Here is a 25,281-nt window from a genome sequence, read left to right on the forward strand (position 1 = left end):
AACACGAATGCAGAGGGAGCTGCAGTACAGATGTAGAATTGACAGTAGCAATGTCAAAGGCAACAGTACAGTAGCAACAACAACGCAGTAGTTGATGGACAGCATGTCAGGCATCAGCAGCGCAGAGATGATGCTTCAGAGTCAGAGTATGCAGAGAGGCAGTATATTGTTGGAGCATATTCCTCGCTAAGAGGGAGTGTTGATTTGGGGTAGCATCGGATGTGATCTAAGCCTCAAATTTTGCAGGGAGGTTTGGGCATAGGTATTCCAAAGAACCCAGAAAGCGTTTTGGGAAATTCCACCAAGAAGTGATTTTATTAAAATAATTAATATTTTTAATGGGGTTCCTAAGTCTAAACTTAGGAAAATTAAAATATTAATGGGTATTAATCTAATCAGGGGTGAAACTTCTAGAAAAAACCATGGATCAAGTCAAAACGATTTGAGCCTTTGATTATGTTTTAATCTAGGCCATTGATTGCTCAACAGGAAGATATAAGAAGGGACTTGAGGGTCATTTGGAAAATGCACCAAGCAGATACTCAGTTGCCCAAGAGAAATCGATTTTCTCATTGGTCGAAGTTCGGTAAGAGAAAATCGATTCAGAGGGAGAGTTGTAGGTGGAGGAGAGACAAAGAGGGTTCAACATCAGTCAGGAAGATAGGGACAAGGACATAGAGCATCAGAAGGAACAATGCTGGGAAGATTGATGTTGCGAGAGGCAGCGCTGGCCTGAGTGATGCAGGCATTACGCAGGCCAGCCAGAGAAATTGATGCTGGGCAAGCTAGAGATACGCAGAGAGTCAAGAAACCTTTCTCTTGGGTCAGACACTTGTTCAGGGACGTTTGTAAATATTTCTCAGTTCTATACTGCTAGGTGAAATTTTGTACATGTTGATTTTTGTTGAAGAATAATAGAACCCTAATTTGTTGCACCGGTTTTCCCGCATTGGGTTTTTCCAGGGACAATTGTCCAAAAATAACTGTGTTATTGTGTTTGTATATGTACCGGGATTTTACTTACAATGTTTTAATTGTGAAGGCTGCAATAGAATATGTTTTGATGTTTGCCGTAAGAATACAGTAGATAACTTATTTCTGAAGTAATAAGTAGAAGAAGTCATATTAATCACTACAGTAGGATTTCCATTTTAGCAATTTTCACATTGATGATATTCTAAGAGGGAATCATTCCCAGTTGGGTTTGGGCACCCATACATCATCTTAGACTAGAGTGAGGGTGACTATTCTTTCTGACTCCAAACTCACATCTTAGTCCAAAAATACAAGGCTGATTTGGAAGGGGTTGCGATCGTAATCTAGCACTAGAAGAGGTAATTTTGCAAGGCTAAAGTAAGTCTCACTTTACCTCTACCTATTTAAAAATACAAAACATTTTTTTTGTTTTGTTTTATAAAATATAAAAAACAAAAATTCAGAAAATATAAAAATACAAAAATATTTCACTAGCTTGAGCTTAATTTCCATTTTTCAGCTAGTTTTGTCACATAGGTTATGCTTGAACCTTATCCAATGGGCCCCATAAAGGTATAACTTGCCCGCCTTGTGTTCGAAAAGCTAATCTGAAGCAAATTTGTGTGGCTGTCCAAAGGTTTTACAAGTATGCATTATCATTTACAGTAGCATATTTGAGTTGTAACTTGTAAGTGAAACTTTTCTTCAAGGGTTTGAGCTTAAAAGGTATATACATATAAACCTTTGTCATATTTTTCACTTATGGGCATTAATTCAACATTATTACAGATGAATAATCAATTTCGAGCTTGCTGGAAATTAATTTATTGCATAAATAAAAATGTGGGTTTTGACCTCATTGAGTAATATTTTCCATATTGTCATATCTTTCAATTTATTCATTCTAAGTGTTGGACTGCTGATATTGATGCTTATACATTGTCCTAACACTTCCACCCCTTAATCCCAACTTAATAAATCATTTATACACTTGTAGGTGGCCCAAAAAGGGGTGTAGCTTGCTAGTTTCTACATTTCTGTAGTTTTAGATGTCTGAAGTTATAGAAAAACTAACTAATTATTTGTTTTCAGCCAATACAAGCTCTACGACAAGGATTTCATCTTACAGGCTTAGTAAGGGCTCTCAACACTAAATTATTGTGCTATTTCAAGGCATTTTTTCCATAATTAGAGTGTTGTTTTCTTGTTCGTATGCATTTTCTATAGTGAATGTTTACCTTCAGATCAACAATATATCTAAAATTAACTCCTAGATTCCATCACCCAAAAGGTATTATTAGGCATTGTCTACTAACTTGTGTGAGGTATTTAGTGTAGAAAATCCTCCTTTGGATTTGTATGAATTAGTCTAAAGAGTGGGGGTTCGTGTCGAGGTGATAGTGGAAACTTGTTTTGTGCGATGCCAACTTATCATTTGATAAGGACCTTAGTGAAACCTGCTAATTTGGGTGGTAAGTTAACAGGACCATTACAAGGGTAGGTGAAGGAGGCTTCAAAACTAGGGTTTCCACTTTCACTATCATGCCTAGGGATCTCTCCACTTTGCCTTATCTCTTCGCAAATCACTTTTTGCTTGGCTTTAGCCATTGAATAGAATTTAACAACTACTTGCATTTGAGATTTTAAGTTAGTTGACACTTTTGGGTTGGGTTTAACATTCCCTTGAATGTTCCTTCTTCCTTGTGCCATTTTACCCAATGTATGTCCCACATTTGAATTCCTTCTGAAAATAATTGCATGTTAACTTCCCCTCAATACGATGAAACTATATTTGCAAATAAAAAACTATGATATTGTAATTCTAAACAAGATATCATTTTTTATGCTAAACAAGAATGAGGATTTGAAATTTTTGTACATACCTTTGATTGGGCGCACAAATTCACTCACAAGTTTCTTTCAAGGGTGTAGCAAAATGGTACATTACTGATGTAGATGGAATTCATACTGAGAAGTGTATATTTTATATATTTTCCCTTTTCATAGATTTTTTTTTTCCCTTTTTATATATTTCTTATATAAAAATATCCTCCAATTTTCACACATTTACGTCGTGCGGTCTCTTGCTAGCTTCCAAGTAAGGCATAATTCAAGAAATTGGACAATATTCATAAATCCTTTCTTTGGTCCAAGTGTGGTGGCAATCATGGATCTTTTATGGTTCCTTGGGATGTTTGCATTATGCCTGAAGATGAAGGTGGTCTTGGCCTTATTGATGGGGCGATGCAAGGTTGTAGAGTTAGGTGTCTTGAAGAATTTTTCCCTTGATAAATTCTTGTGTCATTGGTTTCATTTAACTCAACATCTTCTCTTGATTTGAGGATCCTTTGGGCTTACGTGATATTATCTCATCCACTTTAAGGTGTTTGGTTTTGTCACTTGTTGAATCATTTGGGAGGCTTGCAGGTTTGTCACTCCTTTGGTTAGATGGAGCTTCTTTAGGAGTCGTGTTGGAGGGGATTTGATGTGCTGGTCTATTTGGAGCTAGTTGAATCAAGGGTAATGTATTGCTAAGTGTCCTAGCTTGTAGGCTTATTACTAAGCAAGAAAGGGGTCTTCTTTTGGAGGGATCTTTTGGACTTCACATCTAGGGTTGGGAGGATTAGAGGAAGTTAGCTCCACCAAAAGGCCCTTCTTTCATACAATAAGCTGGTTATTAGAGACATAATGGGTTTTCTCCCATGTTGCAGGAAACGTTGCCCCCAGGTCCGTTTCAGCCAGGAAACGAAATGGAAACAGGGAAACGCGTACAGTACGGCCTGGAAACGAGTTTCCGACTTGGGGAAACATGGCTAGTACGGTCGGAAATGAGTTTCAGGTTGTACGACAAAGTTTCCACTTCATATTGCGATTTTTCTTTTATTTTTTTTGTTTTTTCAGTCATAATTTTTTATTGGGCCAATAAAATATTTTGTGGATGCTTCTAGATGTCTCTCTCAAGTTATAAAAAGACTCTCGCTCTCTCAAGTTATAAAAAGACTCTCGCCTCATTCCCTCATCACACAATTGAGCAAGTTGTTTCTCTTGGAGATGGACGATTTTAGCAAAGGAGAAAAGAGGAAGAGAGCAGTGGTCTTTTGTCTTTATAGTTCTTGAAGCCTCATAGTCTTTATTGTACTTGCAGCCTCATATATATAATAAAGGCTGATTTTGAGATTTGGATATATAATAAAGGTTGATTTTGGATATTCCGATATTGCTATTTTCATTATGTGGTCATTCATGAGTAAATGTGATGTAAATTTAATCATAATGTTTAAACTTTAAATGTAATAAATTATAATGTATCATGTATGCTTTATGATTGCGCATAACATTTCTTAAATGTTCTAAATTCTAATATCTATCTATCTATATATATATATATATATATATATTTATATATTACGTTTCCCCGCTTCCAAAATTGGGGGGGGGGGTCACGTTTCGTACCCATGCCTGTTTCGGAAACTCGTACCCGTTTCCCCATTTCGTGTTTTCTCTCTCTCCTGAAATCCGATATAAGCTAAATATTGACATGCAAGGCCTTCTTGGAGAGATTGGAGATGGAGATATTGGAAACAACTTTAACAATATGATTCAAAGAAACTCTACTCTCTTTTGCATTGGAAGCACCCCTTATCTCCTGTTTTAGATGCTAGATGGATGCCTTTTGACCCTAAGGCTAGATGGATCCACCAATGCACAATTTTTGGTTACTTCGTTTGAGCTACAAGCTCCGAGTATTTTAAATGGTTAGTTTTTTATTAGAGTTTGCTTCTAAAGCCCGTCTTTCCAATGTGGGCTGATAGATGGCATGTGTTCCCACTAAGCGACCTTGAAATATATCTTATGGGAGGGCACTTTTTCTAGATCATGCTAGCAGTTGGTCTAGGATTGACATTCAGTGCTATTTCAGGGTCATTGGATTTCAGTATTTTCTCACTTGTTGGGAATTTGGGATTTGCCTTTGGATTGCAACACTATTCATAGTCAGGAACTTAAGATGCAAGTCTTCTTTGATGAGATTAGTTCAGTTCGAATTTTGTCACTGTTGATGAGAAAAGGTATGTATGCAATTGTTTTCGAAGGCAACCTCTTGATTAAGAATACCAAGGAGTTAAGTGCTTTCGCTTATTTTGAGTATATTGCTGCCCCAGTTGCTCTCAGGAAGAGAATATGAGATATAATTGTATAACCCTTTTGAATATTGCTTTCTTTCCTTTTGCTATCTTGTAAATTTTTCCTTGTAATATAAGATATATTTGACTACAAAGATATTTATTTCGGCTAGGAGGTGTGCAGTTCAATCTGGCATTGAACCAGTGGGTTTGACTGTTTGTCAATGAACTGGCCAGTTTGAGCCTGAGGTTGTCACTAAACTGGTTGGTTGGACTGGTTTGTGATCAAACTGGTCAGTTTGGGGTCTAAACTGAACCAAGCAGTTTTGCTGGTTTGTGTCCAAACTGATCTGTTTGGGGTTCCAACCATCCCAGAATCAGGTTGAAAGATCACTGCAGACAAGTTTTGCCCAAAAGCAGGTCCAAACTGGGTGGTTCAGTTGGAACTGGTTGGCTCTGATAGCACTGCTATGGACCATGCAAAATTGATTTTTAAGATTCTATTTGCTTTTTTTTCTAGTCTTGTATGCTTAAAGAACATTTCTATTGTGTTAGAAACTTTGGTTATCATTTGCACACTTTCTAAACGTAAACCTTATTTCCATGATTCCAAGTTGTGAGCTATTCACTGCCTAAAAGTTCCCGTGGATATTTTTCTTGCTAACACATCATGATTTTCTAAGCACATATGTTTTATTTATGTGAGAAGTCTCATGGTTTTATTTGTATTTGTGATTTTTTTTGAAAAACGTTTGAATTCCAACCAATCCCTTGAGTCGAATAAAGTCGAGACCCTAGCCATCTATGATTGCATTGGACGTATATTCATTTCCTGATTTACATTTAAATAGAGGGAATAATTCAACACTTAACCTATATTAACAACTGGACCAAGGCTTAACTTCTATTTATAGATGGTTTATTGCTGAAACTGCAGCAATTGTGAATAGAAATTTTAAAATATTTTATAAAATGATTGCATGCTGGTTGCATGTTAGTTTCTGCTTTCATATGCGTGAAGTTGTTGGAAATGACAGGTAAGAGATGCCCTTGTTCAATTTGATAAGGCACTTTCTCTAGGCCCAGATCCAGAGGAAGCCACTGCTGCTTTATACAATAAAGCCTGTTGCCATGCCTACAGGTAGATATATTAACTACCGTTTGATCCTGTTTTTAATTACTGGCAGAGGTAAAATGTTGTCAATTTCTATAGTTGCTGCATATGCACTCCCATTTTGTATTAGGCTGTACTCTGTTTAGTCATATTGACCTACTTTTGTGTTCATTTGTTGATAGTTGGACATTGATAAATAATCTTATCTTTTGTTATCTGTATTCATGCAATCCCTAGTAATTTTTATGGCAGTATTTTATGACACAGAAAACTTTGCCATAGGGGTTGCTTCCTGTTCCCGAAGTACCCAAGCTGATGAAGCTTGTAAATCATCCTGGAGATTGCTGAGTTATTATGAAGGATTAAATTTAGACCTGCAATTTGTCTTTTCGATAGAAAATATTAACTATAAATCACGACCTCATTTTTAATTTTATTATGAGAGATGTAAAACTGTAAATCATACAATAATATTGTCAATATTATGTATTCCAATTTTAATAAAATGGTACATAATTTACATACACAATACCATAAGATCTAACTTCTACAGTCTTCTTGCTATATCACTTCCACTTTTTTCCCAATACAGCCAATTTTTCCATATACCAGTGACAAAAAAAGGACAGGGTAACTCTTTTCCTGCCCTCCATGACAGAGGGGATAGAGCCAACATATTTTATTTTGATGATTTTTGGTTGATCTCTCTCGTTGTTACATCATCCTGCACTTGGATTCATGTCAAAATTTATAAACATTTACTTCAAACTCTTAAAAGTATTTTCTATTGAAGGAATTACTTCCTAGTCCAGGACTCTTTTTGTAATTCTGTTGACAGTATGTACTATGGATACCAAAGTTAGTCCTATGGATAGCCAAGTGGTTATACAACTAGTGTTGCAAAAATAGCAAAATTATTGCTGACTTGACAATTATTGCGGTATCCCTATTACCACCAAAAGTGGGTAACCCCTAGGAGAAAATTTCTCGCCATTGGTCAGCCAACCAGCCAGCAGCCCTATGATGATCCATAGATAGCTTTACTTCGGAGCTCTCCACTATGCTCTTGTGAGTGCTCTCTCCCATCTGGCATACTTGAAGGAAGGTGGGTCATCAATTAGAAGGTAAACTAACCATTTCGGTAATCAAGTGCTTTCATTTAATGTTTTGGGGCATACTAATATGAATCACAGGTCAAGCTGGATGATTGAATGCTCTTGATTGTACCCTTGTTCCCACGCTTCACCTAGGAGATTATCCTTTGCACCTAGTCAAGTGTGACCTCCCTTGAGGCCCTTTTCTTCCATTGTTAGGAGGGGCACTAATAGGAGGCACCAGTTGATATAGAGTGCCCAAGGTAATCCATACTTGCCATCTTTCATGTTTCCATGAGATCTACCCCTGTCATTATCCATCACCGAGTTCCTAAGCATTCCTTGCTATACCTAAATAAAGGAACTTATGAATGTCCCAACTTTGATGAGCGATAAACTGCTACATCTTTAAGGGCTATTGGAAAAACATAAAGCAAGTTGGGTCACCTATGCTATGCAAGAAAGAAATACAAATCATTAAAGTAAAATACACACTAGAGGGGTGGAAAAAGCAGGCCGATAAAAGAGGTAACTCAAACCTTCACAATTGCTCCCTCTTCTCATCGTTATGCTCAAGATGTTGGACCTCCATTAGTGGGTACTATAGCTATGGCCATCTTCCTTGAAGTCTTTCCTTTTCCATGACCACATTTATCATATGCATCTATGGATTGTTGGGTCTACCTATGAAATGTCTTTCCTCTTAGGGCTATAAGAACCTAATAGGGCTAATTGCATAATCATCACTAACATAAGTGTGGTAACTTGCCTACAAATCATGAGCTAGAAAGACATTTGAAGGCAAGGTTTGTATGAAGTATTTTTGTGTCTCTAACATTGAATATGGTCCACTATGATACTTTAATGGTCTTTATGGTCCACTATGTTGATCTGACTTGATTTTGAGAGTGTATTTCAAGTGGCTCATCACACGTGCAATAGAGATCCCTTGAGAGATGGCTTGACATGTTTCCAACACAGTGAAGAGGATATCTAGCCCAACTTTGAGAGCACATATGTGTGATGTTCCTTTTTCTAGTGTTCCTCATGGCATGGTTAGGATGGACTTTCAGGGTTGGAGGCAGACAGTTCAGAGGTGCAGGTTTGCTTTATCAGCAGGCCCAGGGGATTTTGTGTTGATTTCTGGTAGCATTGGATGTGCTCTAAGCCTCAAAATTTGCAAGGAGGCTAGGACACATGTATTCCAGAACACCCAGAAATCGTTTTGGGAAATTCCACCCAGAGAAGGTTTTATTAAAATAATTAATTATTTTTAATGGATGCCTAAGTCTAAACTGAGGAAATTAAAATAATTAAAGGGTGTTAATTAAACTGAGGGTTAAACTTCTAGAAGAAGATGAGGATCAAGCCAAACTGATCTGAGCCATTGATTAGAACCTAATCTAGGTTGTTGGTTACTCAACGAGAAGATTATAAGAAGAGGTTTGATGGGCATTTGGAAGACACATCGAGTGAGAGATCAGAGATCAATTTTCTCAAGAGAGAAGCTCAGTAGTTGCCAGAAAAGTGATTGAAATGATTTCTTGCAGTGAGGGGAAGGGATAGTTTCCAGAGGAAGTTTTCGTGATCTGGAGAGTACAAGCCAAAGAGGGAAAAAAGACGCCTAGAGAGGCTGACACAGGGCCACGTAGAGCTACGTTGTGGTAGCGCAGAGCTTCAGAGGGAGATCGAAACTCTGTTGAGGAACAATCGGGATCTAGTGCTATGAGATCGGGAGGCCATAGGGCTGAAGTTTCCAACCAGTAGAGGATTGAGAGGAGGTGTAGCGTAGTTCTAGCAGGAGTGACGCAGTGACTGCGTGGGTGTGACGCAGTACTACGCAGAGGTAGCGCAAAGGCTCATCTCTAGCACAAATCAGTGCCGGATCTTCCAGTGACAGGGTGAGATCATCTCACTACCTTTTTGCCCAGTTAGATCTCTGTATAGGATTTCCAGTTTGTGCATCCAAATAATTGTACTCAGAAATTAATCTTAATAATACAAACCCTCAGCTGCTGCACCGATTTTCCCGCATTGGGTTTTTCGTGGACATTGGTCCAAAAACAACGGTGTCATTTGTGCGTGTTATTTCATTCTTGTTCAGTTTCTTGTTTCCGCATATTATTTAAAGTTGTCAAGGTTGCAGTTGTATTTACTTCAATATTTACAGTAGAGCACAGTAAAAAACTTGCATGGATTAACAAGTAGGAGAAGTAATATCAGTTTGCTGCAGTAGTGATTAGGGGATTCTCGAAGTTTCACATCGTATCAGAGGGCAGGTGAAGCAAGAGAGCAGACCGAAAGAGCTGAGCATTGAAGAGGAGGGAGATCGAAGTGCTGCGTAGGCAATAGATCAAATCCCTATAGGGATTGTGCAGTCCAAGCCAGGAGGGCAAGATTCTCAAGGAAAATCTCTTTCTAAGTGAGTTGACAGAGAGATAAGATTTCCAAATCGAGATTTGTCAGCGGCAGAGGGAGCAACGCAGCAACAAATTCAACGCAGAGCAGTTTTCTGGCGAGATGTAGTTTTCTACAGTAGTTGCTGGGGCAGAAAAATGTCAAAAGAGAGAAGGAAACACTATTTGAGGGAATTTTCTCCTCAAAGAATTCCTTGACAGGGAATTCGATTTCTCATTTGCTGAGCAACAGTAGAGAGGAGCAGATCTACTAACTCTAGCAGGGAGTGCGTAGGCCAGCCCAACTACAGCGCAAAAGAGAGGAGGCAATTCGACATTTTGTTGTCAGAGATGGCAACTAATGGGTTGAGAGATCAAGATAGGTTGGATGGAGCATCCAACTATGTGATCTGGAAGGCTAGGATCTCATACCTTCTAGATGAGCATGATCTCATGATGTATGTTGATAGTGTGGTAGCATTACTCGGTGATGCAGATCCACTCAAGAAGTACAAGGCGGAGATGGCGAAGGCTAAGCGATTGATCCTCGATGGAGTGAGGGATCACGTTGTATGTCACAGGCTTTTGAATCAAGCGAAAGTTCCAAGACACATCTGTACACCATACATCACTAACCCTGATAGCGGGGCGTTGGAGCCATTGCTCCCTCCTCAAAGAAAAGACTACATCCTATCAAGGCTATGTGGGAGGAGCCAAGGTGAAAAGTCTTTTGCATGTACAAATGAGGGGTATATATAGCCAAGGGTGAAATTGACCCTTGTGACTGTTCGACTTCCCTCATGATTGTTTGACTTACATGACTCTTTGACTTTATCGTGGGTCTCTTGGACTTCCACGTTACATTACATTGATTACATAGTTATGACCCAAGGTAGTGATGTGGCCAAGGCGACTCATGACACAACTCGACATGACGCTACTGGTATGGACATGCTGGATGTGTTGTTCATGTCGAGCTGTTGTGTTGCTGAGTGATGAGTGTGCTCGTGGTGTGTTGTCGCACAGATTGTCACGACAATGCTCAGACCGGGGGCTGTCACCCTGATCCCCGATCTCTCCGTTTAAGCCTGTCTCCTGCGGCTAAGGGGGGTAGACCCTATGAGATGATGAAGACCAACTGTGGACCAGTTGGGTTGGGAGACACGAAGAAACAAGCACTAAAATGATTTTGTTAAGTTAAAGGACCAGTGCCTTGTGGGTTTGATATTTAAACAATTATTTACTAGATGTTGCAGAGATGTAAACCATGTACAACAATCATTTATCATCAAACAACCTGAATGATGCAAGATATCCAGTAAAACCACAATGCTTTAAAGATGATCCAGCAATTGAACTCAAAGAAAAATTAAATGCTTTAAAAGATCACTGAATTTAAATGCTGGTCAGTTGCGACTTTCAAACAGCTAACTTTAATTAAACCTTCAAGTACATTTAGCCATAGAGAAATGGAACATAAACAACTGCAAAATTTGCCAAAATGAAATTTCCAAGACTTTGTTAAGTCTTCTCAAAAAATTTATTATTTACCTCTAACTAAGAAAATAAACCTAAACCATAAGAAAAGAAATTTTTTCTAGGAATTTTTTGATATTTTATAATTTTTAGGGAATTTTATATTTGTTATAAATACAATTTAAATTTAAACTAAAACTAAAATTATAAAACTAAAACCCTAATTTAAAATTCAAAACGGGACCCTTTATGTTTTATATATTTTTAAAAGTTAAAGCCCAAAAGGGAAACAAATGAAACTTAATTAAATCTAGACTAAAACTATGATAAAACTAAAATCTAAAGTGGATGGCTGCAGTTGTATTTACGATGAAACTTAGCCGGACGGAAAGGGGAATACGCATACGCAGCCTACCCTCATGTGAATTTAACAACGTAAAAAGGATTTGATCAATATTCTAAATGCAAACATATGAATCGAGACCTACACCTGACGCCCACGGAACAACCCTGATCCTTACCTCGTCTCTGGAACTTCAACGATTTTTTGTTTGAACAGGTGCGGGGCCACGAAAGTTTTGATGCAGATGATGCGTGGCTTAGGGTGAGAAACGTAACTGCAGGAGTCTGGAGCAGCAGATGGATACGTTTTTCCCTTCTTCGTGCAATCAGACAGGAAAAGGCTCAGCCGTAATACCACCAAAGCTGTTTTCTCTGGCCCGTACGTATCACCTGGCTCAAGAAGAAAGAAAAACGATCGAACATGCTCCTTTATAACGCATTCAACAATTTCCTTTGACGGCAGATGGGATTGCCCAAGAGAAAATCGATTTGCTTTATGTGACTGCAGATTAGAGTGAGGAGGCCTGAGGAGATACGCAGGCTGAGAGAGCAAGGATCGATTACGCTATTTTGCTTTATTTGCAGGCTTTGTATATAATGTTTTTTTTTTTGTAACTGCAGATTTGGAATGGCGTGGGGAAAGAAATGAAAGAGGAGGGCGGATCAGGAAAAAGATTTCTGACAGCAGAGAGATAAGAGGGCTTTGCAGGGATGGAGGTTGAGTGAAAATAGATTTGCAGGTTGGGCAGCTGAAAATGCCAGGAGGAACTGCGTGACCGATTGTGGATTTGGCAGCTATGGAGATGAAAAGGATTACCCAGATTGCCAAAAGAAATCACTGAAGCTCCACGAAATTTATATTTGATTTTCCTTGCTCCAAAAGTACCTGTAACCTGCAGAAGAAAAAGGCAAACCCCTATATAATATGTGTATAAAACAAAAATGAAACCCTAGATCAACTAAGCAATTTACAGCTTTTGACTCTTAAACAGCCAGATCTATCAGTAATCAACAGTAATATTATCGAAAATTTCAGATTTTACTATGAAGAACTTCAGAAAATCTCTCATGCAATTCAGAAAAATAAACTGAATGATAAACCCAGGATCAAAACTAGCTAGGCTCTGCGAGAAAATGCTTGCGGGAGTTGGCTGGTTCAGCCGAGAACTTCCCCAAACGCCTGCTGATCTTCTTCAATAAAGGTTTCCTGCACAGCTCACTTCAACCATCAATAAATAGAGAGAAAATAATACTATATCTCAAAAAGCAATGGAGATACCTGCCATTACTTCAGAAAACCTAATACCATTCAAACCCTAGCAAGTGAACAAGATACCTGTGCTCAACAATACTCTATAATAAGCTGTTACTAATGGCTGAAAATCAAAATATGCAGAAAATAAAATAGCTCACAGCACTTCTAGAGAGTAACACCAGCAAGATTTTAACCCCAAAGTCTTTCTTTATTAGCACCAGACAAGTTTACAAGAGAGCTTCTTCAGCACAAGACTCCAAGATCCAATGATCTCAAATGACCCCTATCTCCCTATTAAAAGGAAAAGATCCCAACAGCTAGTTCAAGTGATCCACGTCAAAATGATCTCAACCGTCGATGAGGATCAAGATATCTCTTGATCTCATCCGTCGAATTTTTAATGTATTAAAAAATTGAAATTCTGCATTTATTTACTCAAAATATTATTATTTTATTATTTTTAGGTTTTTTACTTTATTATATATATATATTTATATTTTTTATATTTTATATTTTATATTTTATATTTTTATTTATTTATTATTTATTTTTTTTAATTTATTTTTAAATGGATCCTTGAACTTAGCTTTTGGGAAAATCACCTAGGACCTAGGACTTAGGACTTATGAGGGGATTAAAACATTTCTTAACCCTCAAGACACTTTACATCATGACTTTTACAACTTTACATCCCAAGGGGGGAAAACCCATTTGACATAGACCCTCATAAACCACCCAGTTCTGCGACACAACTATAATCTAGCAGATTAACACACTAGGATTCTCCTAAGATTCTAATGACAAAATCCATCCCGGCTTTGGGGTTAGGCTGAAGGAAAACTCTGCCGATCATGGATCGGTGAGACGAAAAACCTTCCGGAACGTAGATTATCACTTAGAAAATTAGGTCCACCTAGGCAATTTACAGACATGACTCATATCTGCTAAGATTATTTACAATTTATACATGCAGACTGGGTTTACAACATAAATTGATCAAGCTGTCGATGACTGTAGAATGGCACGGACATGTCGATCAAGCGCTACCCTTTTTGCAAAGAAAAAGGGGGGGGACTGCTATGGGCAGTTGACCGGTAGTGGTCAACATCTGGCTCTACTTGGGGACACGTTGCTGCACTGTAGGAATGTGAGAATCCAGAATCTGCATCCACGCAACACACAACAGAAATAAGTAGCGTCCATTCAAAAATCATCATATAACATTTAAGCACATAAAAGATAGAAGCTCTTTAACTATGAAAAGTAAATCTAATCTAAAACAGAAATGAAATGCTGAAATGACAAGGAGTAGGGATAGAAATACAATACAAAGGATGCCCTATGGCATCAGATATCATCTTTGAAGAACAGCTTGAGCATTTGGCCATTTGCTGGTAGATCAAGTGGTTCGCCATCCAGTCTGCTCAAGTGGAATGAGTTTGGTCCAGCTATATCTCGAATGATGTAAGGTCCCAGCCACAAACTGTCAAACTTCTTATGTTTTCCTGGTTTCTCATTCTTGCGGTCCCAAAGCAATACCATATCTCCCACCTGCAAAGATCTAGATCGAGAAAATTTATCAAAGCTTTTCTTAATGTTAGATTGATTTTTACATATGGCATCAAAAGCTGTCCTACGAGTTTCATCTAACTCCACAATCTGATCTATTCTATTCTAAACAACATCTTTATTAGTAGAAAAATTCTGGAGGAGTTGATAAGCTGGCAATTTGAGGTGCACAGGTAAAGTTACATCCAAGCCATAAACTAATTCAAAGGGAGATTTACCAGTAGCTTTCTTCTTAGTGATTCTATCTGCCCATAAAGCATACTTGATTTTGCTGTCCCATGATCTCTTATTATCTCCTACTATCTTCTTGATAATGGTTATGAGATTCTTGTTACTTGATTTAGCCAGGCCATTACCCTGAGGATAGTAATTTGACGAATGAGATAAGACAATGCCATACTTGAAACAAAAAGATGAAAACTCTAAAGAACTAAAAGCTTTGGCATTGTCAGTAGTGATCTTAGCGGGGACACCAAATCTAGTAATGATGTTATTTTCAATGAAATCCATAATAACCTTTTTAGTGGCATTCTCAGCAGGAATGGCTTCAACCCATTTAGTGAAATAATCCGTGGCAGTCAAAATCCAATAGTAGCCATTGCTAGAATTTTCATGGAACTTCCTTATGAAGTCCAGACCCCAATGCTGAAAAGGTGCCTCTACAAGGACAGGTTGTAGGGGCAAGGCAGCAAGCTTCTGCTTCCCAGTGAATAGTTGACAGGCTTGACAAGCTCTAACAAACTTGTGCACATCAGAAAAGATTGAAGGCCAATAATAGCCAGCTCTCAGGATTTTGTGGGCGGTAGTTCTAGCAGCATAATGACCACCACAAAATCTTGAATGAAACTCAAAGATTAATTTCTTGGACTCAACGTCGTCAACACACCTAAGCACTATGCCCTCAGGATTTCTCCACCCAAGGCCATCCTTCATAAGGCAATACTTAGTGGCTTTTAGTTTAAGAGCCCTTCTCTTATGAGCAACTAAATGGTTAGGACATGCAAGATTCACCAAGTAATAAACTATGTCCTTGTACCACTCATGCTCTGCTAATCTTTGTAGTTCCGGTGAAGATAGATCGCTAAGACAGAGCAAACCAAGAGTATTTTCGTTACCTTTGGTTAACATCTGAGCTAAACCTTGGCCTTTGATCAGTTTGGTGGGTCTGATCTCTAAATCATATTCCTGTATTTTAGTAACCCACCTAGCACGAGTCCCTAAGCAATTAGTTTGAGTTAATATATCCTTGACAGCAGAATGTGGGACGAAAGCAATGATTTTAGAATAACCCACATAAGTTTTAAAGTGATTAAGAGACTTGACCAGGGCATAAGCCTGCTTTTCCATGGTATTGTACTTCAATTCGGAATTTTGAAGTGCTCTACTCATGAAAGTAATAGGTTGCTCGTGACCCTCTTTATTCTTTTGAAGCAGGACACCAACAATGGTATCTTCGGAAGCGAAAGAAAAAATCATGAAATCCTTGGAATAATCGGGACTAACTAAGACAGGAGCTCTTGCGATAGCACATTTGATTTCTTGGAAAGCCTTTTTGCCATCTTCTTGCCAAACAAATTTTGCATCTTTCTTTAGAAGATTTTGAATAGGCTTAGCTATTTCTGCGTAATTTGGAATAAACCTTCTAATAAAATTTATCTTTCTGAGGAAAGACTGAAGGGACTTAAGATTATGAGGGAGAGGAATCTTCTGGATTGCTTCAATTCTTTCAGGATCAATCTTGATTCCTTCCTTAGAAATGATATGGCCAAGTAATTTCCCTTCCGTTACTCCAAAAACAGACTTAGCCGGATTCAAAGAAATCCCGTATTCTCTACATCTATCGAAAACCTGCCTAAGATGATTTACATGACTGATACCATCTTTAGAGAAAACAGTAAGATCATCTTGGTAAATTTCAATAAATTTCCCGATTAACCCTTTGAAGGCATAATCCATAGCCCTTTGGAAAGTAGCCCCAGCGTTTGTTAATCCAAAAGGCATTCTGATGTATTCAAAGGTACCCCATGGTGTGGTGAACGTGGTTTTATGACGATCTTCTTTCTTAACCCATACTTGATTGTACCTAGAAAAACCATCTAGCAGCGACATCATTCCAGAACCGATTACTCTTTGCAACAAAGTCTCCATGTTTGGCAAAGGGTAATTATCTTTCTTGCATGCTAGATTGAGGTTTCGAAAATCGACACACAGCCTTATCGTACCATTCTTTTTCCTAACAATCACCAGATTCGAACACCATGTTGAATGCCTTGTTTGGGTGATAATCCCTGCTGCAAGCATTTTCGCAAGTTCTTTTTGAACCAAGGGGGCTAATTTAGGATTAATTTGCCTAAGTTTCTGACGAAAGGGTTTAGCATTTTCATTCTTTAAGGGGATAGTATGTTCCATGACATCTTCCCTATAGCCCTTTAATTCATCATAAGAAAAGGCTAAAATATCTCGATATTCGTGAAGTAAATCAATTAACCTTTTTCTTTCCTCCACACTAGTACCTCTACCAATTTTAATGATCTTTGGGTTTTCAGAAGTACCAATGTTTATCTCGAGATATTCGCCTGGGTCTATCTTATTTTCTTCTCTCAGCTTCGTGGCATCATGCCGATCAAAATGTTGCTCTAAGGCAACCACATTCCTAGGAGTAGGATTTATGATATGCTCATTATTTAAAGATCCATCCTCCTCAGAAACTATCCGGAAATCCTCAAACTCATCCAAACTATTAAGGAAACGAATGACTTGCTTTTCATCATTGAAGGCCTGCCAATGCTCTGAGTTATCTGGAACAGATGGTCTGAATATTACTTCCATTTTGATCTTATCTTTAATTAGCTCATCAGATAACTGGAAAGTAGTAGCAGCTACGGCAAGTTCATCTGCCAAACTATTTTGCTCTCTTGAAATTGCCTCGAGGTCAAGGGCATCAAAATGCTCCATAGTATCCCACACAGCATTTCGATAATTTCTTAATCTTTGATTTCTGCATGTGAATTTATTTTTAAGCTGCATGATAACTAAATCAGGATCCCCCTTAATGCTAAGCAATTTAACCTTCAAAGACTTGGCCAACTCAAGCCCCAACAATATAGCCTCATATTCAGCGACATTGTTGGTTGCTTCAAATTCTAATCGATAGGCAAACTTGAAAATGTGACCAAGGGGAGATTTAAGCACTATTCCAGCACCTTTACCATGCCTAGACGTTGCACCATCGAAGTACATATACCAAACTTTACCCTTGAGATCCCTAATCTTATCATCGGGAGGAATTATAAAATTAGACATGATGGCATAGTTCCCAATGTCAGATTGCTCTTTGATTATTTTGTTGTGAGGTCTCTTAGGATCTTCAACATGAAATTTTCTTTCGGGTTCTCTATTTAGTCTTACAAAACCATCACCCCTAGGAGAAGGAATCATAGCATAAGACCAATTCATTTGAATACTTCCTCCTAAATCAGAGGCCCACTTTCTAGATAACAGCATACCCTAGGCATCAGGCACATCCACAACAACAATATCCATGACAACCACGATGTCTGGGTAAACTGAAAGATGAACTTGCAAATCTTTGATTAAACCATGCACTTCGATTTTCTTAGAATCCATGGCACATATGTTATAGTAGGGTCTAGAAACTCTTAAGTTAAGCTGTTCCATGACCCTTTTAGTCATTACACAAGCTGATGCACCAGAATCCAACATGCAATTATTCAATTTATACCCATTAACTAATAAGGTGATAAAGAAAGGCTGGTGATCTTTGTTATCAGCATCTAAGCTTTGCAGATATATGGGAGCATCATGATAGTCAACTTCGCGAGTCTTCTGCTGAGAAGTATTGACTTGAGGACCTTGAATCGCTTTTAGTAACTTGTCTCTTTGGGAAGGGATTTTAGCAATCTCGGAGACAGGAACCCAGATTTTTGCATTGTTATACCAACTTCCCAAATCGACATCTATTCCAGAGTTTACACCAGGGTTAAAAGTTCGAAGGGGAATTTGGTTCCCGCTTTGATCTTTATCCCTTCTCTGATAGGTCAAACCCTTATCTCTAGCAATTTCCAAGATTTGCTCGGGAGAGGGCTTTTCACCATATAACCTAGCCAAAATATCATCTTCATTTTCAAGGTTATTTATACTAAAAGCTGATGAAGGATTCACAACTTCACGACTCTTTTCCTTGACCTCTATCCAATCATCCATAGACAAAGGAAACTTGCTGCCTACTACATTTATTTGATCACCTGTTCTAAACATTCCATTATCTAAAATTCTTCTAACGATGGGACAAGTGGCCTCTTCATGAAGAGCATCACAAACCCGACAGTAAGGAGGAGCATTATCAACCAAATTACTTAGCGGATTAGGAGGTCTCTGCTCACTAGATTGACCCTTCCTTTGCCAATTGTTATTTCTATTATTATTATTTCGAGGTTGAAAATTCTGCGTTTGTGATCTTTCCATTTGGATCAACCTATTCTGCAAAGTGGTTATCTCCTTATTATGATTAATTTCCATAGTTTCAATTTTTTGAAGCAATTTGAGAACAAGCTCACTCTCAGGTTCTTGAACTGCTTTTCCTTTAGGTTCCTTTAGTTTCGTAGCAGCCCTATTGAAACCTGGCATCTCAGACTTCCCAGATACGGCCTTGTCCTTTTCAAGCTCTATAGCTAAGGCTTGGCAATCTCTATAATCATTAAGTTTAGCACGCCTTAATTCATAAGATGGCTCAGGACTAAAGGCATCAATGTAAAAATCTTGGAGAGTTTTGTCTGTAGGTTTATAGTCTTGAGGTAATTCTCTAACAATACCATTAAACCTTTTATTAAATTCTTCAACAGTTTCATCCTCTCTCTTTTTTATTAGGCTAATAGCTTTTACGAGGTGTCTTCCCTCTCTCTTATCTCCATATTTTTCTTTAAATGCATTAATGATCGATTCTAATGAATCAAATGAATTCTGGGGTTTTTCAGTAAACCATTCATGAGCATCACCCCCCAAGGTTAAAATGAAAAGAGTCATTCTAACATCTTCATGATCGAAATCAGGAGACCTTGCATACTTAGCCATCCATATACTAAAGTCTCTTAGATGCGAATTTGCACTAATAGCATTATCTCCCTGAAAGTTAGGCAATTTATCTATCCCAACTGATGGAATAGCATTGGGATACCCTGGAATGTTAGAAAAATTGCAAGGGGCATACATATCCATGATGCTGTGCCTAACTTGACCTTTAAAAAGCAAATGAATGTCAGAGAGGGCTTGTTGTCCAAAGTTAACAAGAAATGTACGAGAAGAGAGTTTGTGTAATCGTACCCTGAGGACCTTTTCAGGATCAGGAGTAGGATTGCACAGACTGCTTGGATGTCTTCTAGTATACACTCTTGAAGATAACATATGAAGTGGAGTTGCCACCTGAACAAGAAGTGAAACACGAAAAAGCTCGAGATGAAAGAACCAAGGACAGAAAAACTCTATCCAAGGCAACGGCGCCAAAAAATGTTGTCGCACAGATTGTCATGACAACGCTCAGACCGGGGGCTGTCACCCTGATCCCCGATCTCTCCGTTTAAGCCTGTCTCCCACGGCTAAGGGGGGTAGACCCTATGAGATGATGAAGACCAACTGTGGACCAGTTGGGTTGGGAGACACGAAGAAACAAGCACTAAAATGATTTTATTAAGTTAAAAGACCAGTGCCTTGTGGGTTTGATGTTTAAACAATTATTTACTAGATGTTGCAAAGATGTAAACCATGTACAACAATCATTTATCATCAAACAACCTGAACAATGCAAGATATCCAGTAAAACCACAATGCTTTAAAGATGATCCAGCAATTGAACTCAAAGAAAAATTAAATGCTTTAAAAGATCACTGAATTTAAATGCTGGTCAGTTGCGACTTTCAAACAGCTAACTTTAATTAAACCTTCAAGTACATTTAGCCATAGAGAAATGGAACATAAACAACTGCAAAATTTGCCAAAATGAAATTTCCAAGACTTTGTTAAGTCTTCTCAAAAAATTTATTATTTACCTCTAACTAAGAAAATAAACCTAAACAATAAGAAAATAAATTTTTTCTAGGAATTTTTTGAAATTTTATAATTTTTAGGGAATTTTATATTTGTTATAAATACAATTTAAATTTAAACTAAAACTAAAATTATAAAACTAAAACCCTAATTAAAATTCAAAACGGGACCCTTTATGTTTTATATATTTTTAAAAGTTAAAGCCCAAAAGGGAAACAAACGAAACTTAATTAAATCTAGACTAAAACTATGATAAAACTAAAATCTAAAGTGGATGGCTGCAGTTGTATTTACGATGAAACTTAGCCGGACGGAAAGGGGAATACGCATACGCAGCCTACCCTCATGCGAATTTAACAGCGTAAAAAGGATTTGATCAATATTCTAAATGCAAACGTATGAATCGAGACCTTCACCTGACGCCCACGGAAAAACCCTGATCCTTACCCCGTCTCTGGAACTTCAACGATTTTTTGTTTGAACAGGTGCGGGGCCACGAAAGTTTTGATGCAGATGATGCGTGGCTTAGGGTGAGAAACGTAACCGCAGGAGTCTGGAGCAGCAGATGGATACGTTTTTCCCCTCTTCGTGCAGTCAGACAGGAAAAGGCTCAGCCGTAATACCACCAAAGCTGTTTTCTCTGGCCCGTACGTATCACCTGGCTCGAGAAGAAAGAAAAACGATCGAACGTGCTCCCTTATAACGCATTCAGCAATTTCCTTTGACGGCGGATGGGATTGCCCAAGAGAAAATCGATTTGTTTTATGTGACTGCAGACTAGAGTGAGGAGGCCTGAGGAGATACGCAGGCTGAGAGAGATGCGATGAGTCAGCAGCAAGGATCGATCACGCTATTTTGCTTTATTTGCAGGCTTTGTATATAATGTTTTTTTTTTTGCAACTGCAGATTTGGAATGGCGTGGGGAAAGAAATGAAAGAGGAGGGCGGATCAGGAAAAAGATTTCTGACAGCAGAGAGATAAGAGGGCTTTGCAGGGATGGAGGTTGAGTGAAAATAGATTTGCAGGTTGGGCAGCTGGAAATGCCAAGAGGAATTGCGTGACCGATTGTGGATTTGGCAGCTAGGGAGATGAAAAGGATTACCCAGATTGCCAAAAGAAATCACTGAAGCTCCACGAAATTTATATTTGATTTTCCTTGCTCCAAAAGTACCTGTAACCTGCAGAAGAAAGGCAAACCCTAATATAATATGTGTATAAAACAAAAATGAAACCCTAGATCAACTAAGCAATTTACAGCTTTTGGCTCTTAAACAGCGAGATCTATCAGTAATCAACAGTAATATTATTGAAAATTTCAGATTTTACTATGAAGAACTTCAGAAAATCTCTCATGCAATTCAGAAAAATAAACTGAATGATAAACCCAGGATCAAAACTAGCTGGGCTCTGCAAGAAAATGCTTGCGGGAGTTGGCTGGTTCAGCCGAGAACTTCCCCAAACGCCCGCTGATCTTCTTCAATAAAGGTTTCCTGCACAACTCACTTCAACCATCAATAAAGAGAGAGAAAATAATACTAGATCTCAAAAAGCAATGGAGATACCTGCCATTACTTCAGAAAACCTAATACCATTCAAACCCTAGCAAGTGAACAAGATACCTGTGCTCAACAATACTCTATAATAAGCTGTTACTAATGGCTGAAAATCAAAATATGCAGAAAATAAAATAGCTCACAGCACTTCCAGAGAGTAACACCAGCGAGATTTTAACCCCAAAGTCTTTCTTTATTAGCACCAGACAAGTTTACAAGAGAGCTTTTTCAGCACAAGACTCCAAGATCCAATGATCTCAAATGACCCCTAACACCCTATTTAAAGGAAAAGATCCCAACAGCTAGTTCAAGTGATCCACGTCAAAATGATCTCAACCGTCGATGAGGATCAAGATATCTCTTGATCTCATCCATCGAATTTTTAATGTATTAAAAAATTGAAATTCTGCATTTATTTACTCAAAATATTATTATTTTATTATTTTTAGGTTGTTTACTTTATTATATATATCTATATTTTATATTTTATATTTTTATTTATTTATTATTTATTTTTAAATGGATCCTTGAACTTAGCTTTTGGGAAAATCACCTAGGACATAGGACTTAGGACTTATGAGGGGATTAAAACATTTCTTAACCCTCAAGACACTTTACATCATGACTTTTACAACTTTACATCCCAAGGGGGGGAAAACCCATTTGACATAGACCCTCATAAACCACCCAGTTTTGCGACACAACTATAATCTAATAGATTAACACACTAGGATTCTCCTAAGATTCTAATGACAAATTCCATCCCGGTTTTGGGGTTAGGCTGAAGGAAAACTTTGCTGATCATGGATCGGTGAGACGAAAAACCTTCCGGAACGTAGATTATCACTTAGAAAATTAGGTCCCCCTAGGCAATTTACAGACATGACTCATATCTGCTAAGATTATTTACAATTTATACATGCAGACTGGGTTTACAAGATAAATTGATCAAGCTGTCGATGACTGTAGAATGGCACGAACATGTCGATCAAGCGCTACCCTTTTTGCAAAGAAAAAGGGGGGGGACTGCTATGGGCAGTTGACCGGTAGTGGTCAACATGGTGTACCATAGCTTCACCTCTGCATGGCAAAGTGAGCGAAGTCTTCAATGGTCTTGGTGTTCACTTGATGGTTCATGCATGCGCATGTGTCTCCTTCGCTTACCACTTGTGTAATGACCCATCTTTAATATAGAGAGCACAAGAGTATTAGCATGCATACAATGCATGCATATGATAGCTACATATGCATGTATTGCACTATTATATATATATATTCTAAATTAACTATAAATGTTGAAAATCGACACTGCTTCAGATAGAAGTTACACCCTCACCCATCACCAAGCATATTGCTTAAATGCGTCATAATTAAGGAGAAAATACCCTAAATAATTTCAATAATATAAATTTAAAAGTATAAAGTAAATTTTGTTATAAAGAAATGAATGTAAAATTTAAAGTTAATTATAAATATGGTTATATATTTATATATCCCATAATATTAATAAATAATATTAAATAATTATTAAAATAAGAAATTTAAATCAAAATAATATAAATATATAAGCTATGGGCATTTAATGAAAACTAATAAAAAATTCCTAAAGGTAAACTAATACACGTCAATATTCCCGTAGCTTTGAACAGATGGAGTTAAACGTTACAAAGGGGGAAAGGTGTCACCATGTAGGAAGCGGTGACCACCAAGAAATGTTATACATAGACGGAAGAGGAGCATGAAACAGGGGGGGGAATATACAGAGAATGGGGAAAAATAAATCTGTTTGAGGGATGAGCCAGGGGCTCGATTTTGGAACTGAAAATTGGAAAATCTTCAGCTGTTCTTGGAGTTTTGGGCACGGGGGCCAGAGGACTTCCATTTCGAAGTCCTCTAGATCTAGGAACCGCAGAGGTTGATCCCAGATAGGCAGGGAGGAATCGGTTGATTTGGTAATGGAACCAGAAAACTCGGAGCAACGGGGATTGACATTAGATGGGAGAATCAGCTATGCAAATGCATTTAATTTGATAGAACTAATCTAATAATCTGATATAATTTTACAAGAAATTTGTTCATCTTATTACATTTTAATAACAGTCCTTACAACTTGGTATGCTCCGTGTGTTCGTCCAACCTTGAGCAAGCCTTCTAGTAGGCGCGACGATCCTGTTCATCATCGCGCCATTTCTCATCCATGTACCTGTTTTTGCAATCACTCATGATGAGACAACATCAAATCTAGAAATCCCCTAGTCTACCATGATGCATTGTCTTTCATTTCTGGGTGCAGGTGACCGGGAGAAAGGACAAGGCTCTGAAACAGTGCAGAGCACATGTCAGGTCGGGATGCGAGGCTCTGGGACACTGTCGGGAAAAACTGCGCAGAGGTCACTGAGAGGCTGGGTTGAGCTGTCCGGGGCAGTAGCCACATCTACAGGATCTGGTTCAGTTGGGAGGTAGTGCGGGCAGCAAGAGGCACTGGCAGTGAAAACTACGCAGATTTCTAGAAGAGGCCGGGATCGGGTTGTAGGAGCTTGCTGGCCAAAACTGCATAGATCTGGGAGGCAGTCATGCAGGACATGTTTGCGTAGTTTTCGGGCCGAGTGGGGTGCTGGGCATCAGGCAGACTGGCCACAAAAACTGCTCAATTTTGAGGAGTGGCAGGCAAGCCGACAGGGAGACTGACTAACAAAACTTCGTAATTTCCAGAGATAGTGCAGTGACAGGCAGCGGGTGCTTGTCCCTCTTGTCTACGCAATTTCTTCAGGCAGTGCAAACAGGCAGGCTGACAACTTCTACGCAATTTTGGAGATGAGTGCAACCTTGGGTCACTGCTTCAGTCAACTTCTTTGGTTGACCAGGAGGAGGCTAGATGGACAGGCTTGCGGGAAGCGCAGACTGAGATGGCTTCTTGGGCAAATTCTGCGCTGTTCTGGGTGAAAGTCAGCCGGGTTGATTCCAAAATTGCGCAGTGCAGACTACCTGGAGGGCAACCTCAAGCTCTTCACAGTTTTGGGCAATAGTGCTTGGTCACTGAGGGCTGAGACTGCGCAGTGTAGCTCAATGGAGGTCTAGTTGATGGAGGGTGGTTTGGTCAACAGACTTTCGGAAAAAATGGCTAAGTGTGTGAGCGAGTGAACTCGTGTATACATGACCTTGCAAACACACACTCAACATGACTTGACAACAAGACACCTCAAACCAAAAGACAACATATGCTCAGTGTGACTGACTGTGGGATTGTCTAATGGTGAAAGCGACAAGTGCGACACTTCGGATAGACCTTCGGATGACTGTGACGACACTTGCATGATAGTGCTTAC

The 25,281-nt window shown here is 38.6% G+C and overlaps 1 protein-coding gene across 8 annotated transcripts in view; it reads left to right on the forward strand.

The window, feature by feature from the left end:
• Nucleotides 1-25,281, forward strand: part of LOC149262266 (protein LOW PSII ACCUMULATION 1, chloroplastic-like) — a 428,465-nt gene that overhangs the window by 35,090 nt on the left and 368,094 nt on the right. For all 8 annotated transcript variants that reach the window (XM_089423821.1, XM_089423853.1, XM_089423857.1 and 5 more), the window contains exon 2: nucleotides 6,134-6,237. In XM_089423821.1, coding sequence (XP_089279947.1) covers nucleotides 6,134-6,237 — 104 coding nt within the window. The remainder of the gene's footprint in view (nucleotides 1-6,133; nucleotides 6,238-25,281) is intronic.

The sequence above is a fragment of the Pinus tabuliformis genome, chromosome 6, assembly GCF_031772625.1.
Source record: "Pinus tabuliformis cultivar Carrire ecotype Pingquan chromosome 6, CPIR1, whole genome shotgun sequence".
NCBI classification, from domain to species: domain Eukaryota; kingdom Viridiplantae; phylum Streptophyta; class Pinopsida; order Pinales; family Pinaceae; genus Pinus; species Pinus tabuliformis.